General features: G+C 49.3%; 1 protein-coding gene across 1 annotated transcript in view; it reads right to left on the reverse strand.

Moving 5' to 3' along the window:
• The window catches only part of LOC140392133 (arf-GAP with Rho-GAP domain, ANK repeat and PH domain-containing protein 1-like), a 209,737-nt gene that overhangs the window by 124,687 nt on the left and 66,858 nt on the right, over positions 1 to 18,192 (reverse strand). Inside the window, 2 exon segments of the mRNA XM_072477471.1 lie at positions 9,192 to 9,366; positions 16,121 to 16,303. Coding sequence (XP_072333572.1) covers positions 9,192 to 9,366; positions 16,121 to 16,303 — 358 coding nt within the window.

An 18,192-nucleotide genomic window follows, 5' to 3' on the forward strand; every position in this document is an offset into this window, starting at 1 on the left:
CTCCACCACACTCAAAGACAGCACATTCCAGATCCTAACCACTCGCTGTGTGAATCTGCCTCCACCACACTCACAGACAGTACATTCCAGATCCTAACCACTCGCTGTGTGAATCTGCCTCCATCACACTCACAGACAGTACATTCCAGATCCTAACCACTCGCTGTGTGAATCTGCCTCCACCACACTCACAGACAGTACATTCCAGATCCTAACTACTCACTGTGTGAATCTGTCTTCACCACACTCTTAGACAGTGCATTCCAGATACTATACATTTACTGTGTGAATCTGTCTCCACCGCACTCACAGACAGTACAATCCAGATATTAACCACTCGCTGTATGAATCTGCCTCCACCACATTCAAGATAGTTTATTCCTGATCCTGACGACTCGCTGTGTGAATCTGTCTCCACCACACTCTCAGACAGTACATTCCAGATCCTAACCACTCGCTGTGTGAATCTGCCTCCACCACAGTCTCAGACAGTGCATTCCAGATCCCAACCACTCGCTGTATGAATCTGCCTCCATCACACTCTCAGACAGTACATTCCAGATCCTAACCACTCGCTGTGTGAATCTGTCTCCACCACACTCTCAGACAGTATATTCCAGATCCGAACCACTCGCTGTGTGAATCTGTCTCCACCACACTCTCAGACAGTACATTCCAGATCCTAACCACTCACTGTGTGAATCTGCCTCCACCACACTCACAGACAGTACATTACAGATCCTAACCACTCACTGTGTGAATCTGTCTCCACCACACTCACAGACAGTACATTCCAGACCTTAACCACTCGCTGTGTAAATCTGCCTCCACCACACTCTGAGACAGTACATTCCAGACCCTAACCACTCGCTGTGTGAATCTGTCTCCACCACACTCACAGACAGTACATTCCAGACCCTAAACACTCGCTGTGTGAATCTGTCTCCACCACACTCTTAGATAGTACATTACAGATCCTAACCACTCACTGTGTGAATCTGCTTCCACCACACTCCCAGACAGTACATTCCAGATCCTAACCACTCGCTGCGTGAATCTGCCTCCACCACACTCTCAGAATGTACATTCCAGATCCTAACCACTCGCTATGTGAATCTGTCTCCGCCACACTCTCAGACAGTACATTCCAGATCCAACCACTCGCTGTGTGAATCTGTCTCCACCACTCTTAGATGGTACATTCCAGATCCTAACCACTCGCTGTGTGACTCTGTCTCCACCACACTCACAGACTGTACATTCCAGATCCAACCACTCGCTGTGTGAATCTGCCTCCACCACACTCACAGACAGTACATTCCAGATCCTAACCACTCGCTGTGTGAATCTGCCTCCACCACACTCACAGACAGTACATTCCAGATCCTAACCACTCGCTGTGTGAATCTGTCTCCACCAGACTCACAGACAGCACATTCCAGGTCCAACCACTCGCTGTGTGAATCTGTCTCCACCACTCTCAGATGGTACATTCCAGATCCTAACCACTCACTGTATGAATCTGCCTCCACCACACTCACAGACAGTACATTCCAGATCCTAACCACTCGCTGTGTGTATCTGCCTCCACCACACTCAAAGACAGCACATTCCAGATCCAACCACTCGCTGTGTGAATCTGTCTCCACCACACTCAAAGACAGCACATTCCAGATCCAACCACTCGCTGTGTGAATCTGTCTTCACCACTCTCAGATGGTACATTCCAGATCCTAACCACTCGCTGTGTGAATCTGCCTCCACCACACTCACAGACAGTACATTCCAGATCCTAACCACTCGCTGTGTGAATCTGCCTCCACCACACTCACAGACAGTACATTCCAGATATTAACCACTCGCTGTGTGAATCTGCCTCCACCACATTCAAGATAGTTTATTCCTGATCCTGACGACTCGCTGTGTGAATCTGTCTCCACCACACTCTCAGACAGTACATTCCAGATCCTAACCACTCGCTGTGTGAATCTGCCTCCATCACACTCACAGACAGTACATTCCAGATCCTAACCACTCGCTGTGTGAATCTGCCTCCACCACACTCACAGACAGTACATTCCAGATCCTAACCACTCGCTGTGTGAATCTGTCTCCACCAGACTCACAGACAGCACATTCCAGGTCCAACCACTCGCTGTGTGAATCTGTCTCCACCACTCTCAGATGGTACATTCCAGATCCTAACCACTCACTGTATGAATCTGCCTCCACCACACTCACAGACAGTACATTCCAGATCCTAACCACTCGCTGTGTGTATCTGCCTCCACCACACTCAAAGACAGCACATTCCAGATCCAACCACTCGCTGTGTGAATCTGTCTCCACCACACTCAAAGACAGCACATTCCAGATCCAACCACTCGCTGTGTGAATCTGTCTTCACCACTCTCAGATGGTACATTCCAGATCCTAACCACTCGCTGTGTGAATCTGCCTCCACCACACTCACAGACAGTACATTCCAGATCCTAACCACTCGCTGTGTGAATCTGCCTCCACCACACTCACAGACAGTACATTCCAGATATTAACCACTCGCTGTGTGAATCTGCCTCCACCACATTCAAGATAGTTTATTCCTGATCCTGACGACTCGCTGTGTGAATCTGTCTCCACCACACTCTCAGACAGTACATTCCAGATCCTAACCACTCGCTGTGTGAATCTGCCTCCATCACACTCACAGACAGTACATTCCAGATCCTAACCACTCGCTGTGTGAATCTGCCTCCACCACAGTCTCAGACAGTGCATTCCAGATCCCAACCACTCGCTGTATGAATCTGCCTCCATCACACTCTCAGACAGTACATTGCAGATCCTAACCACTCGCTGTGTGAATCTGTCTCCACCACACTCTCAGACAGTATATTCCAGATCCGAACCACTCGCTGTGTGAATCTGTCTCCACCACACTCTCAGACAGTACATTCCAGATCCTAACCACTCACTGTGTGAATCTGCCTCCACCACACTCACAGACAGTACATTACAGATCCTAACCACTCACTGTGTGAATCTGTCTCCACCACACTCACAGACAGTACATTTCAGACCTTAACCACTCGCTGTGTAAATCTGCCTCCACCACACTCTGAGACAGTACATTCCAGACCCTAACCACTCGCTGTGTGAATCTGTCTCCACCACACTCACAGACAGTACATTCCAGACCCTAAACACTCGCTGTGTGAATCTGTCTCCACCACACTCTTAGATAGTACATTACAGATCCTAACCACTCACTGTGTGAATCTGCTTCCACCACACTCCCAGACAGTACATTCCAGATCCTAACCACTCGCTGCGTGAATCTGCCTCCACCACACTCTCAGAATGTACATTCCAGATCCTAACCACTCGCTATGTGAATCTGCCTCCACCACACTCTCAGACAGTACATTCCAGATCCGAACCACTCACTTTGTGAATCTGTCTCTGCCACACTCTCAGACAGTACATTCCAGATCCAACCACTCGCTGTGTGAATCTGTCTCCACCACTCTTAGATGGTACATTCCAGATCCTAACCACTCGCTGTGTGACTCTGTCTCCACCACACTCACAGACTGTACATTCCAGATCCAACCACTCGCTGTGTGAATCTGCCTCCACCACACTCACAGACAGTACATTCCAGATCCTAACCACTCGCTGTGTGAATCTGCCTCCACCACACTCACAGACAGTACATTCCAGATCCTAACCACTCGCTGTGTGAATCTGTCTCCACCAGACTCACAGACAGCACATTCCAGATCCAACCACTCGCTGTGTGAATCTGTCTCCACCACTCTCAGATGGTACATTCCAGATCCTAACCACTCACTGTATGAATCTGCCTCCACCACACTCACAGACAGTACATTCCAGATCCTAACCACTCGCTGTGTGAATCTGCCTCCACCACACTCAAAGACAGCACATTCCAGATCCAACCACTCGCTGTGTGAATCTGTCTCCACCACACTCAAAGACAGCACATTCCAGATCCAACCACTCGCTGTGTGAATCTGTCTTCACCACTCTCAGATGGTACATTCCAGATCCTAACCACTCGCTGTGTGAATCTGCCTCCACCACACTCACAGACAGTACATTCCAGATCCTAACCACTCGCTGTGTGAATCTGCCTCCACCACACTCACAGACAGTACATTCCAGATCCTAACCACTCACTGTATGAATCTGTCTCCACCACACTCAAAGACAGCACATTCCAGATCCAACCACTCGCTGTGTGAATCTGTCTCCACCACTCTCAGATGGTACATTCCAGATCCTAACCACTCGCTGTGTGAATCTGCCTCCACCACACTCAAAGACAGCACAATCCAGATCCTAACCACTCGCTGTGTGAATCTGCCTCCACCACACTCACAGACAGTACATTCCTGATCCGAACCACTCGCTGTGTGAATCTGTATCCACCACACTCTCAGACAGTACATTCCAGATCCTAACCACTCGCTGTGTGAATCTGCCTCCATCACACTCACAGACAGTACATTCCAGATCCTAACCACTCGCTGTGTGAATCTGCCTCCACCACACTCACAGACAGTAGACAGTACATTCCAGATCCTAACCACTCACTGTGTGAATCTGTCTTCACCACACTCTTAGACAGTGCTTTCCAGATACTATACATTTACTGTGTGAATCTGTCTCCACCGCACTCACAGACAGTACAATCCAGATATTAACCACTCGCTGTATGAATCTGCCTCCACCACATTCAAGATTGTTTATTCCTGATCCTGACGACTCGCTGTGTGAATCTGTCTCCACCACACTCTCAGACAGTACATTCCAGATCCTAACCACTCGCTGTGTGAATCTGCCTCCATCACACTCACAGGCAGTACATTCCAGATCCTAACCACTCGCTGTGTGAATCTGCCTCCACCACAGTCTCAGACAGTGCATTCCAGATCCCAACCACTCGCTGTATGAATCTGCCTCCATCACACTCTCAGACAGTACATTCCAGATCCTAACCACTCGCTGTGTGAATCTGTCTCCACCACACTCTCAGACAGTATATTCCAGATCCGAACCACTCGCTGTGTGAATCTGTCTCCACCACACTCTCAGACAGTACATTCCAGATCCTAACCACTCACTGTGTGAATCTGCCTCCACCACACTCACAGACAGTACATTACAGATCCTAACCACTCACTGTGTGAATCTGTCTCCACCACACTCACAGACAGTACATTCCAGACCTTAACCACTCGCTGTGTAAATCTGCCTCCACCACACTCTGAGACAGTACATTCCAGACCCTAACCACTCGCTGTGTGAATCTGTCTCCACCACACTCACAGACAGTACATTCCAGACCCTAACCACTCGCTGTGTGAATCTGTCTCCACCACACTCCCAGACAGTACATTACAGATCCTAACCACTCACTGTGTGAATCTGCTTCCACCACACTCCCAGACAGTACATTCCAGATCCTAACCACTCGCTGTGTGAATCTGCCTCCACCACACTCACAGACAGTACATTCCAGATCCTAACCACTCGCTGTGTGAATCTGCCTCCACCACACTCACAGACAGTACATTCCAAATCCTAACCACTCGCTGTGTGAATCTGTCTCCACCACACTCACAGACAGTACATTCCAGATCCTAACCACTCGCCATGTGAATCTGTCTCCACCACACTCACAGACAGTACATTCCAGATCCTAACCACTCGCTGTGTGAATCTGTCTTCACCACACTCACAGACAGTACATTCCAGATCCTAACCACTCACTGTATGAATCTGTCTTCACCACACTCACAGACAGTACATTCCAGATCCTAACCACTCACTGTATGAATCTGTCTTCACCACACTCTCAGACAGTGCATTCCAGATACTATACATTTACTGTGTGAATCTGTCTCCACCACACTCACAGACAGCACATTCCAGACCATAACCACTCACTGTGTGAATCTGCCTCCACCACATTCACAGCCAGTACTTTCCAGACCCTAATCACTCGCTGTGTGAATCTGTCTCCACCACACTCTCAGAAAGTACATTCCAGATCCTAACCACTCGCTATGTGAATCTGCCTCCACCACGCTCTCAGACAGTACATTTCAGATCCTAACCACTCGCTATGTGAATCTGCCTCAATCACACTCACAGCCAGTACTTTCCAGACCCTAACCACTCGCTGTGTGAATCTGCCTCCACCACGCTCTCAGAATGTACATTCCAGATCCTAACCACTCGCTATGTGAATCTGCCTCCACCACGCTCTCAGACAGTACATTTCAGATCCTAACCACTCGCTGTGTGAATCTGTCTCCACCACACTCACAGACAGTACATTCCAGATCCTAACCACTCACTGTATGAATCTGTCTTCACCACACTCTCAGACAGTGCATTCCAGACCTAACCACTCGCTGTGTGAATCTGTCTCCACCACACTCACAGACAGTACATTCCAGATCCTAACCACTCGCTGTGTGAATCTGCCTCCACTCCACACTCAGACAGTACTTTCCAGATCCTAACCACTCACTGTGTGTATCTGTCTCCACCGCACTCTCAGACAGTGCATTCCAGATACTATACATTTACTGTGTGAATCTGTCTCCACCACACTCACAGACAGTACATTCCAGATCCTAATCACTCGCTGTGTGAATCAGTCTCCACCACACTCTCAGACAGTACATTCCAGACATTAACCACTCGCTGTGTGAATCTGCCTCCACCACATTCACAGCCAGTACTTTCCAGATCCTAACCACTTGCTGTGTGAATCTGCCTCCACCACACTCACAGACAGTACATTCCAGATCCTAACCACTCGCTGTGTGAATCTGCCTCCACCACACTCACAGACAGTACATTCCAGATCCGAACCACTCGCTGTGTGAATCTGTCTTCACCACACTCTCAGACAGTGCATTCCAGATACTATACATTTACTGTGTGAATCTGTCTCCACCACACTCACAGACAGTACATTCCAGATCCTAACCACTGACTGTGTGAATCTGTCTCCACCACACTCACAGACAGTACATTCCAGATCCTAACCACTCGCTGTGTGAATCTGTCTCCACCACACTCTCACAGTACATTCCAGATCCTAACCACTCACTGTGTGAATCTGCCTCCACCACACTATCAGACAGTACATTCCAGATCCTAACCACTCACTGTGTGAATCTGTCTCCACCACGCTCTCAGACAGTACATTCCAGATCCTAACCACTCACTGTGTGAATCTGTCTCCACCACGCTCACAGACAGTACATTCCAGATCCTAACCACTCGCTGTGTGAATCTGTCTCCACCACGCTCTCTGACAGTACATTCCAGATCCTAACCACTCGCTGTGTGAATCTGTCTCCACCACACTCTCAGACAGAACATTCCAGATCCTAACCACTCGCTGTGTGAATCTGTCTCCACCACACTCTCAGACAGTACATTCCAGATCCTAACCACTCACTGTGTGAATCTGCGTCCACCACACTCCCAGTACATTCCAGATCCTAACCACTCGCTGTGTGAATCTGCCTCCACCACACTCACAGACAGTACATTCCAGATCCTAACCACTCGCTGTGTGAATCTGTCTCCACCACACTCACAGACAGTACATTCCAGATCCTAACCACTCGCTGTGTGAATCTGTCTCCACCACACTCACAGATAGTACATTCCAGATCCTAACCACTCGCTGTGTGAATCTGCCTCCACCACACTCACAGACAGTACTCCAGCATTGTGGAGACATTTTTGCTCCTGCCAGTTCTGCTTCTTGTGACAATTATTTTAATCTTTGCCCTCTTGACCCTTTCAACAATGTGCACAGTTTCCCCCGAGCCAGGCTGTGCAGACCCCTCAGGTTTTGAAGGCCGTTATCCGCTCCCTGCAACCATTCTCACAAATCTTTTCTGCATCCTCCCTGACGTCTTTGCAGCTTTCCTAAAGTGTCGGGCCCAGAACTGGATGCAATAATAATCTTTATTAGTGTCACAAGTAGGCTTACATTAATACTGCAATGAAGTTGCTGTGAAAAGCCCCTAGTCGCCACACTCTGGCGCCTGTTCGGGTACACTGAGGGAGAATTCAGAATGGGCAATTCACCTAACAGCACATCTTTGGACTGTGGGAGGAAACCGGAGCACCCGGAGGAAACCCACGCAGACACGGGGAGAACGTGCAGACTCCGTACAGACAGTGTCCCAAGCCGGAATCGAACCTGGGACCCTGGTGCTGTGAAGCAACAGTGCTACCCACTAGAACATACATGAAGGAGGAGGCCATTCGGCCCATCGAGCCTGCACTGACCCACTTAAGTCCACGCTTCCACCCTATCCCCGTAACCCAATAACCCCTCCTAACTTTTTTGGTCACTAAGGGCAATTTAGCACGGCCAATCCACCTAACCTGCACGTCTTTGGGACTGTGGGAGGAAACCGGAGCACCCGGAGGAAACCCACGCGGACACGGGCAGCACGTGCAGACTCCGTACAGACAGTGACCCAGCGGGGAATCGAACCTGGGACCCTGGCGCTGTGAAGCCATGGTGCTAGTCACCGTGCTACCGTGCCGCCCATCGTCCAGCTGAGGCTGAACTAAAACTCAACCTAACCTCCTGCGAGACATAGCGTACTTGTGGCAACATATAAACTTAAAACCAAGGTGGTATCAGGCGAACTATGCTAGAATGATGGCCCATCATCCCTGCGCTGCCCCAGAAAGAGCTATCCCAGTTAGTCCCACGCCCCCTGCCTTTCCCTCATAGCGCTGCAGCCTTACTCCCTCAACCATTTGCCCAATTCACTTTTGAAAGTTCCTACTGAATCACCTTTCACCACCTCCAGGCCATAACAACTTGTGCTTAAAAAAAAGAAAAAAATCTCCTCACTTCCCTGTTGTCAATTGCCTTAAAACTATCTCCAATTATGTTAAATTACGATAATTTATGTTGGTTCGAAAACGCCTTTGGCCATTTCTGTTCTCCATATTAGAAACATGAGGTGGAGACACTAGAAAGGGACAAAAAACGATTTCCAAGGGCGAGACCAGAATTGAGAGGTTATACTTGTGGGGAAAGATTGAACAGGCTGAGAAAAGCAGCGTGGGGCCTGCTGGAAGGAAGGTTTGAGGGGGTATTTGGGGCTCACCTGAGTTCTTGTTTTGGTTGAGGAACTCCACTTGGAGACTCTGGCCCGATTGCTGAGCGAGGTCGATAGGAGACGGCAGCTCAGGGTCACCGGACGAGCAGCTCACATCAGCCCCGCAGAACACCAGAGACATGGTCTCTTCCACATCACTGGTGACCACAGCCGCGCACAGTGCCTAGAAAAATAAACCAAAATTCCTTTACGGCAACAACTCGGTGCATCAAACAATGCCGCCCCTCACCATCAGCCCCATTCAAACCAACACCCAGCGCGGTCACCAACTTCAACTACACCGACATCTGGAGGGGTCACCACATGACCTCCAGTTGTTTTCCCCAATCCCACACATTGATCCATCAATTGTCTTCCCGTTGCCCAATCCATAGAATCCGTACAGTGCAGAAGGAGACCATTCGGCCCATCGAGTCTGCACCAACCCTCCGAAAGAGCCCCCCCACCTCGGCCCACTCCACTACCCTATCCCCGTGCCCCTACCCAATCTCTTTGGACACTAAGGAGCAATTTAGCACGGCTGATCCACCTAACCCGCACGTCTTTGGACTGTGGGAGGAAACCGGAGAACCCGGAGGAAACCCACGCACACACGGGGGGAACGTGCAGACTCCGCGCAGACGGTCACCCGAGGCCGGAATCGAACCCGGGTCCCTGGCGCTGTGAGGTAGCAGTGCTAACCACTGAGCCACCCCAATCGGTGAGCAAACAGGCTCACCTTCGCCAGATTGCGTGATTCCTGAGAGTCAGTCAAACAGTCCCTTCAATCAATCTCCAAGATTTCAAACAGAAGCAGCGAAAGACAATTAAAATCTTAACCAATGTCTTGAGCGTTAAGGTTCAATCCCTGGGGAGTTCTGGACAATCCGTAACCAGCCAGCCTTTGCTTGCTACTTCAGCCAGTTGTGCTCAACGGATTAAACTGCGAGTCCTTCGTCACAATCTCACCCCCACTATGTCGGCAGCAAAAGGTTTGTGGAATAAAGTGTTTGTGTTACGCAAGGGGATAGGAAAAAGGAAATGTGGGCGTTTCATTTTTTTTAAATTTAAAAAGAGGAAATTATATTGTAATAAACAGACAAAAAGAGAAATGATTGGATTCTATTTTAAAAGAAAGCGGTTTCCTCAATGCTGGTCTGCAACATATTGGTTATCTGTGAACTATTTCGCCGATTAACACCGGCCTCTCGCCAATCCCGTGTGCCGCTGTGGTTCTCTCCCCCCTCAGGGTTTACCAGACTGATGCCAGGGATGGCGGGACTGTCCTACGAGGAGAGATTGACGAGGTTGGGATTGTTCTCCCTGGAGTTTAGAAGAATGAGGATCTCATAGAGACTTATAAAATTCTAACAGGACTAGACAGGGTAGATGCAGGGTAGATGCTACCAATGATGGGTGTGTCCAGAACCAGGGGTCACAGCCTGAGGATTCAGGGTAAACAATTTCGGACAGAGATGAGGAGACATTTCTTCACACAAAGAGTGGTGAGCCTGTGGAATTCATTACCACAGGAAGTAGTTGATGCTAAAACTTTGAATATATTCAAGAGGCGGCTGGATATAGCACTTGGGGAGAATGGGATCAAAGGCTATGGGGAGAAAGCAGGATTAGGCTATTGAGTTGGATGATCAGCCATGATCGTGATAAATGGTGGAGAAGCTCGAAGGGCCAAAAGGCCTCCTCTTACTCCTAACTTCGATGTATCTATGAATGTTCCTAGGATAATCCCAAATCCCAAATTTCCCTCGTTCCCTCAGGTTTCTCTGACTAGCCTCAGGATTCCCCCACACTCTCCCTCTCTCCCAGGGCTTTTTATGAAGTGCAGACTCCGCACAGACAGTGACCCAAGCCGGGAATCGAACCTGGGACCCTGGAGCTGTGAAGCAATTGTGCTAACCACAATGCTACCGTTCCCCGTCCAGTTGTTAACCAAGAATCTATCCATGATGTGGAGATGCCGGAGTTGGACTGGGGTGGGCACAGTAAGAAGTCTTCCAACACCAGATTAAAGTCCAACAGGTTTTTTTCAAACCATTCTCCCCGTGTCTGCGTGGGTTTCCTCCAGGTGCTCCGGTTCCCTCCCACAGTACAAAGATGTGCAGGTTAGGTGGATTGGCCATGATAAATTGCCCTTAGTGTCCAAAATTGCCCTTAGTGTTGGGTGGGGTTACTGGGTTGTGGGGATAGGGTGGAGGTGTGGACCTTGGGTAGGGTGCTCTTTCCAAGAGCCGGTGCAGACACGATGGGCCGAATGGCCTCCTTCTGCACTGTAAATTCTGAGACACTTTAACCTGGTGTTACAAGAATCTATCCAGCTCTACCTTCAAAATAATCAAAGATTCTGCTTCCCCTGCCGTTAGAGGAAGGGGATCCCCTCAACCCATCGCCCACCTGAGAGAAAATCTCTCCCCATCTCTGTCTTAAACCACTTATTTTGAAACAGTGACCCCCTCCCCCCACAGTTCTTGATTCTCCCACAACAGGAAGCATCCTCCGCACATCCGCCCTGACAATACCCCTCAAGATCTTATAGCTGCGACTTATCGGCCTCGTCACGCGTGACTTGGGGACGCGATGAGCCTGTTGAATCTTGGGAGGGGCCCCTCACGGGATTCGTGAAGCTTGAGATGTCTCCCGTGATTCAACCAAGTCTCGCGGGACGTCACAATTTCGATCTCGCACGTCAGCATATTTAAATTAGCCATATGGGCCAGCTGGACAGAATGGCCGGTCTCTGCTCAGTGGGGTAGAAAACACTGAGATTGGAATCATTCACATTGGTTAAGGAGCCTTGCACTCAAACTCCATCAACCAGGAGAAGGAGGGTGAACTGTCCCTTCACAGAATCACAGAATACTACAGTGCAGAACAGGCCCTTCGGCCCATCGAGTCTGCACCAACACATGAAAAACACCTGACCTGCCCACCCAATCCCATTTACCAACACCTGGCCCTGGGCCTCGAATGTAAAGATGTGCCCAGTGCTCATCCAGGTACTTTTTAAAGGATGTGAGGCAACCCGCCTCTACCCCCCTCCCAGGCCGTGCGTCCTGACCGTCAGCACCCTCTGGGTAAAAAGAGTTTTCCTCATATCCCCCCCAAACCTCCCACAATAATAAAGATTATTCTTATTATTATTGAACTTGTGTCCCCTCCTAACCAACCCTTCAACTAAGGGGAACAGCTGCTCCCTATCCACTCTGTCCATGCCCCTCATAAGCTTGTCCACCTCGATCGGGTCGCCCCTCAGTCTTCTCCGCTCCAGCAAAAACAACCCAAGCCCCAACCTCTCTTCATAATGAAAATGTTCCATCCCAGGCAACATCCTGGTGAATCTCCTCTGCACCCCCTCCAGTGCAATCACATCCTGCCTATAATGTGGTGACCAGAATTGCACACAGTGCTCCAGCTGTGGCCTCACCAAAGTTCGATACAACTCCAACATGACCTCCCTGCTTTTGTAATCTATGCCCCGATTAATAAAGGCAAGTGTCCCATATGCCTTTTTCACCACCCTATTAACCTGCCCTTCTGCCTTCAGAGATCTATTTACAAACACGCCAAGGTCTCTTTGTTCCTCAGGATTTCCCAGTGTCAGGCCATTTAATTGTAATCTTTATTGTCACAAGTAGGCTTACATTAACACTGCAACGAAGTTACTGTGAAAATCCCCTACTCGCCAATCCCCTACTTGCCTGTTCAGGTACACCGAGGGAGAATTCAGAATGTGCAAATTACCTAACAGCATGTCTTTAGGGACTTGTGGGAGGAAACCGGAGCACCCGGAGGAAACCCACGCAGACACGGGGAGAACGTGCAGACTCCGCACAGTGACCCAAGCCGGGAATCGAACCTGGGACCCTGGAGCTGTGAAGCAACAGTGCTAACCACCGTGCTACCGTGTCACATTACTCCTTCCGATCACTTCACACTTTTCAGGGTTAAATTCCATCAGTCACTTATCTGCCCGTTTGACCGTCCCGTCTGTATCTTCCTGTAACCCAATACTCAACCTCACTGTTAACCACCCGGGCTATCTTTGTGTCATCCGCAAACTTACTGATCCTCCCACTGAGTCATTTACATAAATGACAAACAATAAGGGGCCCAGCACAGATCCCTGTGGTACAGCACTGGGCACCGGCTCCCAGTCACTAAACAGCCGTCTGTCATCACCTCCGACAGCTCAGCCAGCTTTGAATCCACCGTATCAAGTTCCCCTGTGTCCCATGTACATTCGCCTTCCTCATAAGTCTCCATGTGGGTTACATGCTCAAAAAGTATCATCAAATTTGTTAGGCGTGTCCTCCCTCTGACAAAGCCACGCTGACTATCCCTGATCAAACTTTGCCTCTCCAAGTGGACATAGATTCTCTCCTTCAGAATCTTCTCCAGTAGTTTCCCAACCACTGGCGTGAGACTCACTGATCTATATTTCCCTCGCTTGCCTTTACAACCTTCCCTTAAAATACTTCTTGAACAAAAAAACAGGAAACTGCACTGGACAAAATAAGACCTTATTATTCCTCTTGTAAAAGGGAAGTTTCTAATTGGGACACATTCTGAGCGAGGGACTTTAGTGAGAGAGTAACAACAGGAGGCCATTTGCCCTCAGGTCTGCACTGTCATTCAACGAGGTCAGGGCCACATCTGGATCTTAGCTTGCTCCACCCAGCCAGGTTTCGTAACACTAAACGTATTGAATTATTGAGTGGTTTGACGGGAAGCAGCTTTGACACAAAGCCCACAGGATTTCAAAACCACTGCTTTAAACAGCTTCCAACGACTGACGTATTCCAGCGGCATTTTCATCAGTGCGACATTCCGTTAGTACCGATCCTCCAACAGCGCAGCACTCCCTCAGTACTGACCCTCTGACAGTGCAGCACTCCCTCAGTCCTGACCCTCTGACAGTGCAGCACTCCCTCAGTACTGACCCTCTGACAGTGCAGCACTCCCTCAGTACTGACCCTCTGACAGTGCCGCACTCCCTCAGTACTGACCCTCTGACAGTGCAGCACTCCCTCAGTACTGACCCTCTGACAGTGCAGCACTCCCTCAGTACTGACCCTCTGACAGTGCCGCACTCCCTCAGTACTGACCCTCTGACAGTGCAGCACTCCCTCAGTACTGACCCTCTGACAGTGCAGCCCTCCCTCAGTACTGACCCTCTGACAGTGCGGCACTCCCTCAGTACTGACCCTCTGACAAAGCAGCATCCCTCAGTACTGACCCTCTGACAGTGCAGCACTCCCTCAGTACTGACCCTCTGACAGTGCAACACTCCCTCAGTACTGACCCTCTGACAGTGCAGTACTCCCTCAGTACTGACCCTCTGACAGTGCGGCACTCCCTCAGTACTGACCCTCTAACAAAGCAGCATCCCTCAGTACTGACCCTCTGACAGTGCAACACTCCCTCAGTACTGACCCTCTGACAGTGCAACACTCCCTCAGTACTGACCCTCTGACAGTGCAACACTCCCTCAGTACTGACCCTCTGACAGTGCAACACTCCCTCAGTACTGACCCTCTGACAGTGCAACACTCCCTCAGTGCAAGAATGGCTCACACAAATTTGGCATTTCATGGAATCATAGAATTTAGAGTGCAGAAGGTGGCTATTCTGCCCATCGAGTCTGCACCAGCCCCTGGAAAGAGCACCCTACCCAAGCCCACACTGCCACCGCATCCCCTCAATCCAGCAACCCCACCTAATCTTTTTGGTCACTTCGGGCAATTTATCACGGCCAATCCACCTAACCCGCACATCTTTGGACTGTGGGAGGGAACCGGAGCACCTGGAGGTAACCCACGCAGACACGGGGAGGATGTGCCGACTCCGCACAGAGTCATTGTTTCAAGTTTGGAACTATTTGATACAGGAATCTTAAATTCTCAATTTGGAATGAACAGTGTTATAACCCTGTGTACATCAGCAATCAGGGCAGCATGATGGCACAGCGGTTAGCACTGCTGCCTCACGGCGCCGAGGTCCCAGGTTCGATCCCCGCTCTGGGTCACTGTCCGTGTAGAGTTTGCGCATTCTCCCCGTGTCTGCGTGGGTTTCGCCCCCACAACCCAAAGATGTGCAGGGTAGGTGGATTGGCCACGCTAAATTGCCCCTTAATTGGAAAAAACGAATTGGGTACTCTAAATTTATTTCAAAAAAACACATCAACAACTGAGATAATGACAGCTTTCGATCAGGCAAATAAAGAAAATCTGTTTCCATTCGCTGCTGTTAGAAGGACTCAGGGGGAGACAGATTTAACAAGAGTTGGTGTGGGAATGGGAGGAAAAACCTTCTTTCCACAGTGAGTGATGATGAGCGGGAACTCGCCTCATTCGATGGGGGTGGAAGCGGGGACAATGAATGATTTCTAAAGGAAATTGGATGGGTTCTTGAGGGAAGTAAACCTGCCGAGCTACGGGATAGAGCGGGGAATGTACTGACTGGATTGGTCTACAGAGGGACAGTGTGTACTCGATGGGCTGAATGGCTTTCCACTGCGCTGTAAGTGGATCCACCACCAACTCCGAGCCAGGAGGTTCCCATCACTAATCTTTTTTTTCTCTTTAAATGTAGAGTACCCAATTCGTTTTTTCCAATTAAGGGGCAATTTAGCGTGGCCAATCCACCTGCCCTGCACATCTTTGGGTTGTGGGGGCGAAATCCACGCAGACACGGGGAGAATGTGCAAACTCCACACGGACAGTGACCCAGAGCCGGGGTCGAACCTGGGACCTCGGCACCGTGAGGCAGCAGTGCTAACCACTGTGCCGCCCCCATCACTAATCTTGAGACAGGAGGGAGGCTTGGGTCCCTGGAGTCCTTTCCCCATTCCCCATTCAGCTGGTCATGCCAAATTGGAGTTCCCCTCGATAAGCTGCAAAATGTCTTCACCCATTCCTTACCTTGTTGAGCTCCTCCTGATTACCGAACAGTAAGTGGTATTTGCGGTATTTGCCCTCCCTGAATTTGGCACTGATGAAGCGTTTGCGCTCCTGGCTGCTGCTGGCTTCATTGATGGCCTCACTCGGTGGCACGTTGGCCGCCCAGAACTGGTTAGCTTTCCAGTTATTGATCCACTGAAACATCTGGGAAAGGAGGGACATAATGGTACAGAGTCAATCCCAATGATCCAAACTCAAAACCCTGGGGTCAGCTCAGGCCATCCATAACAATTCTGAAACATTCCCAAATAACACGTTCCTGAAATTTAATGTGATCACTGAGACACACTCACTCACAATGAAAACCTGGCAAATCACACTGGACACCACACACACACACGGATACACACACACACACACACACGGATACACACACACACAAATGGGCACGGGCAGATGGACACACACATACGAACGCACACACACACACATGGACACACGGACACACACCTACACACACACAATACGGACACACATACATACAGGCACACATACGGACAGACACAAATATGGACACACTACACGGACACATACACAGACGAACACACACACATAGACACACACATATGGATACACCCACACACACAGAGGTATGCACGGACACACACACACAAATGCCACGGACACACACATACGAACTCACACATGCACACATGGACACACACATACGGACATACGCTTACACACACACACACACTACAGACACTCACACAAACACACATAAGGTCAGACACATTAATCGGACACATACACATACGAACACACAACCACAGACACAAACACACATGGATGCACACACACACATGAACACGTTTGCATGGACACACACACACGGACACAAGTGGACACACAATCACACACGGATGCACAGACACGAACAGGTATGCACAGACACGCATACACGGACAGGTATGCACAGACACACGGACACACAGCACATAAGAACACACACATACGAACACATGCACACATAACTACACACACACACACACACACACACACACATATGTCCACCTTAATGCGTTTTAAGATATCCAGCACTTGCTTCTTCATTATGCTGACATGTCCCAGAGTATTCACACACCCATCCTCAACCTAAATATCCATCATGTCCCTCTCCTTGGTGAATACCGATGCAAAGTACTCATTAAGGATCTCACCTCACTTCCTCTGACTCCACACATAATGTCCCTCCTTTGTCCTTGAGTGGGCCTATTCTTTCTCTAGCTACCCTCTTGCTCCTTATGTATGTATAAAAGACCTTGGGATTTTCCTTTACCCTATTTGCCAAGGACATTTCATGGCCCCTTTTAGCCCTCGCTTGAGTTTTTTCCTACTTTCCCTATATTCTTCAAAAGCTTTGTCTGTTTTTAGTTGCCGAGACCTTATGTATGCTTCCTTTTTCTTTTTGACTAGTCTCACAATTTCCCGTTATCCATGGTTCCCTAATCCTGCTGTTTCTGTCCTTCTTTTTCGCAGGGACATACCTGTCCTGCACGCTAATCAACTGGTCTTTAAAAGAATCCCACATAATGAATGTGGATTTACCCTCAAACAGCCGCTCCCAATCCCAATTCCCGTAACAGCCTCCCCGAACAGGCGCCGGAATGTGGCGACTAGGGGCTTTTCACAGTAACTTCATTGAAGCCTACCTGTGACAATAAACGATTTTCATTTCATTTTCATTCTCCAGCTCTTGCCGAATTCTGTTGTAGTGAGCTTTCCCCCACTTTAGCCCCTCACTCAAGGACCAGTCTTGTCCTTTTCCATGAGCATTCGAAAACTTACGGAATTATGAACACTATTCCCAAAATGTTCGCCGACTGAAACTGTGGTCACCTACCGTGCTCATTCCCCAATACTAGGTCCAGGAAGGTCCCCTCCCTGGTTGGGCTATCAACATACTGTTTCAAAAAACCCTCTTGGACACACCGAACAAATTGCTCTCCATCCGAACCTCTGGCACTAAGGGAGTTCCAGTTAATATGGGGGAAATTAAAATCACCCACCACAACAACCCTGCTATTATAATA

This window comes from Scyliorhinus torazame, chromosome 15 (genome assembly GCF_047496885.1).
Source record: "Scyliorhinus torazame isolate Kashiwa2021f chromosome 15, sScyTor2.1, whole genome shotgun sequence".
NCBI classification, from domain to species: domain Eukaryota; kingdom Metazoa; phylum Chordata; class Chondrichthyes; order Carcharhiniformes; family Scyliorhinidae; genus Scyliorhinus; species Scyliorhinus torazame.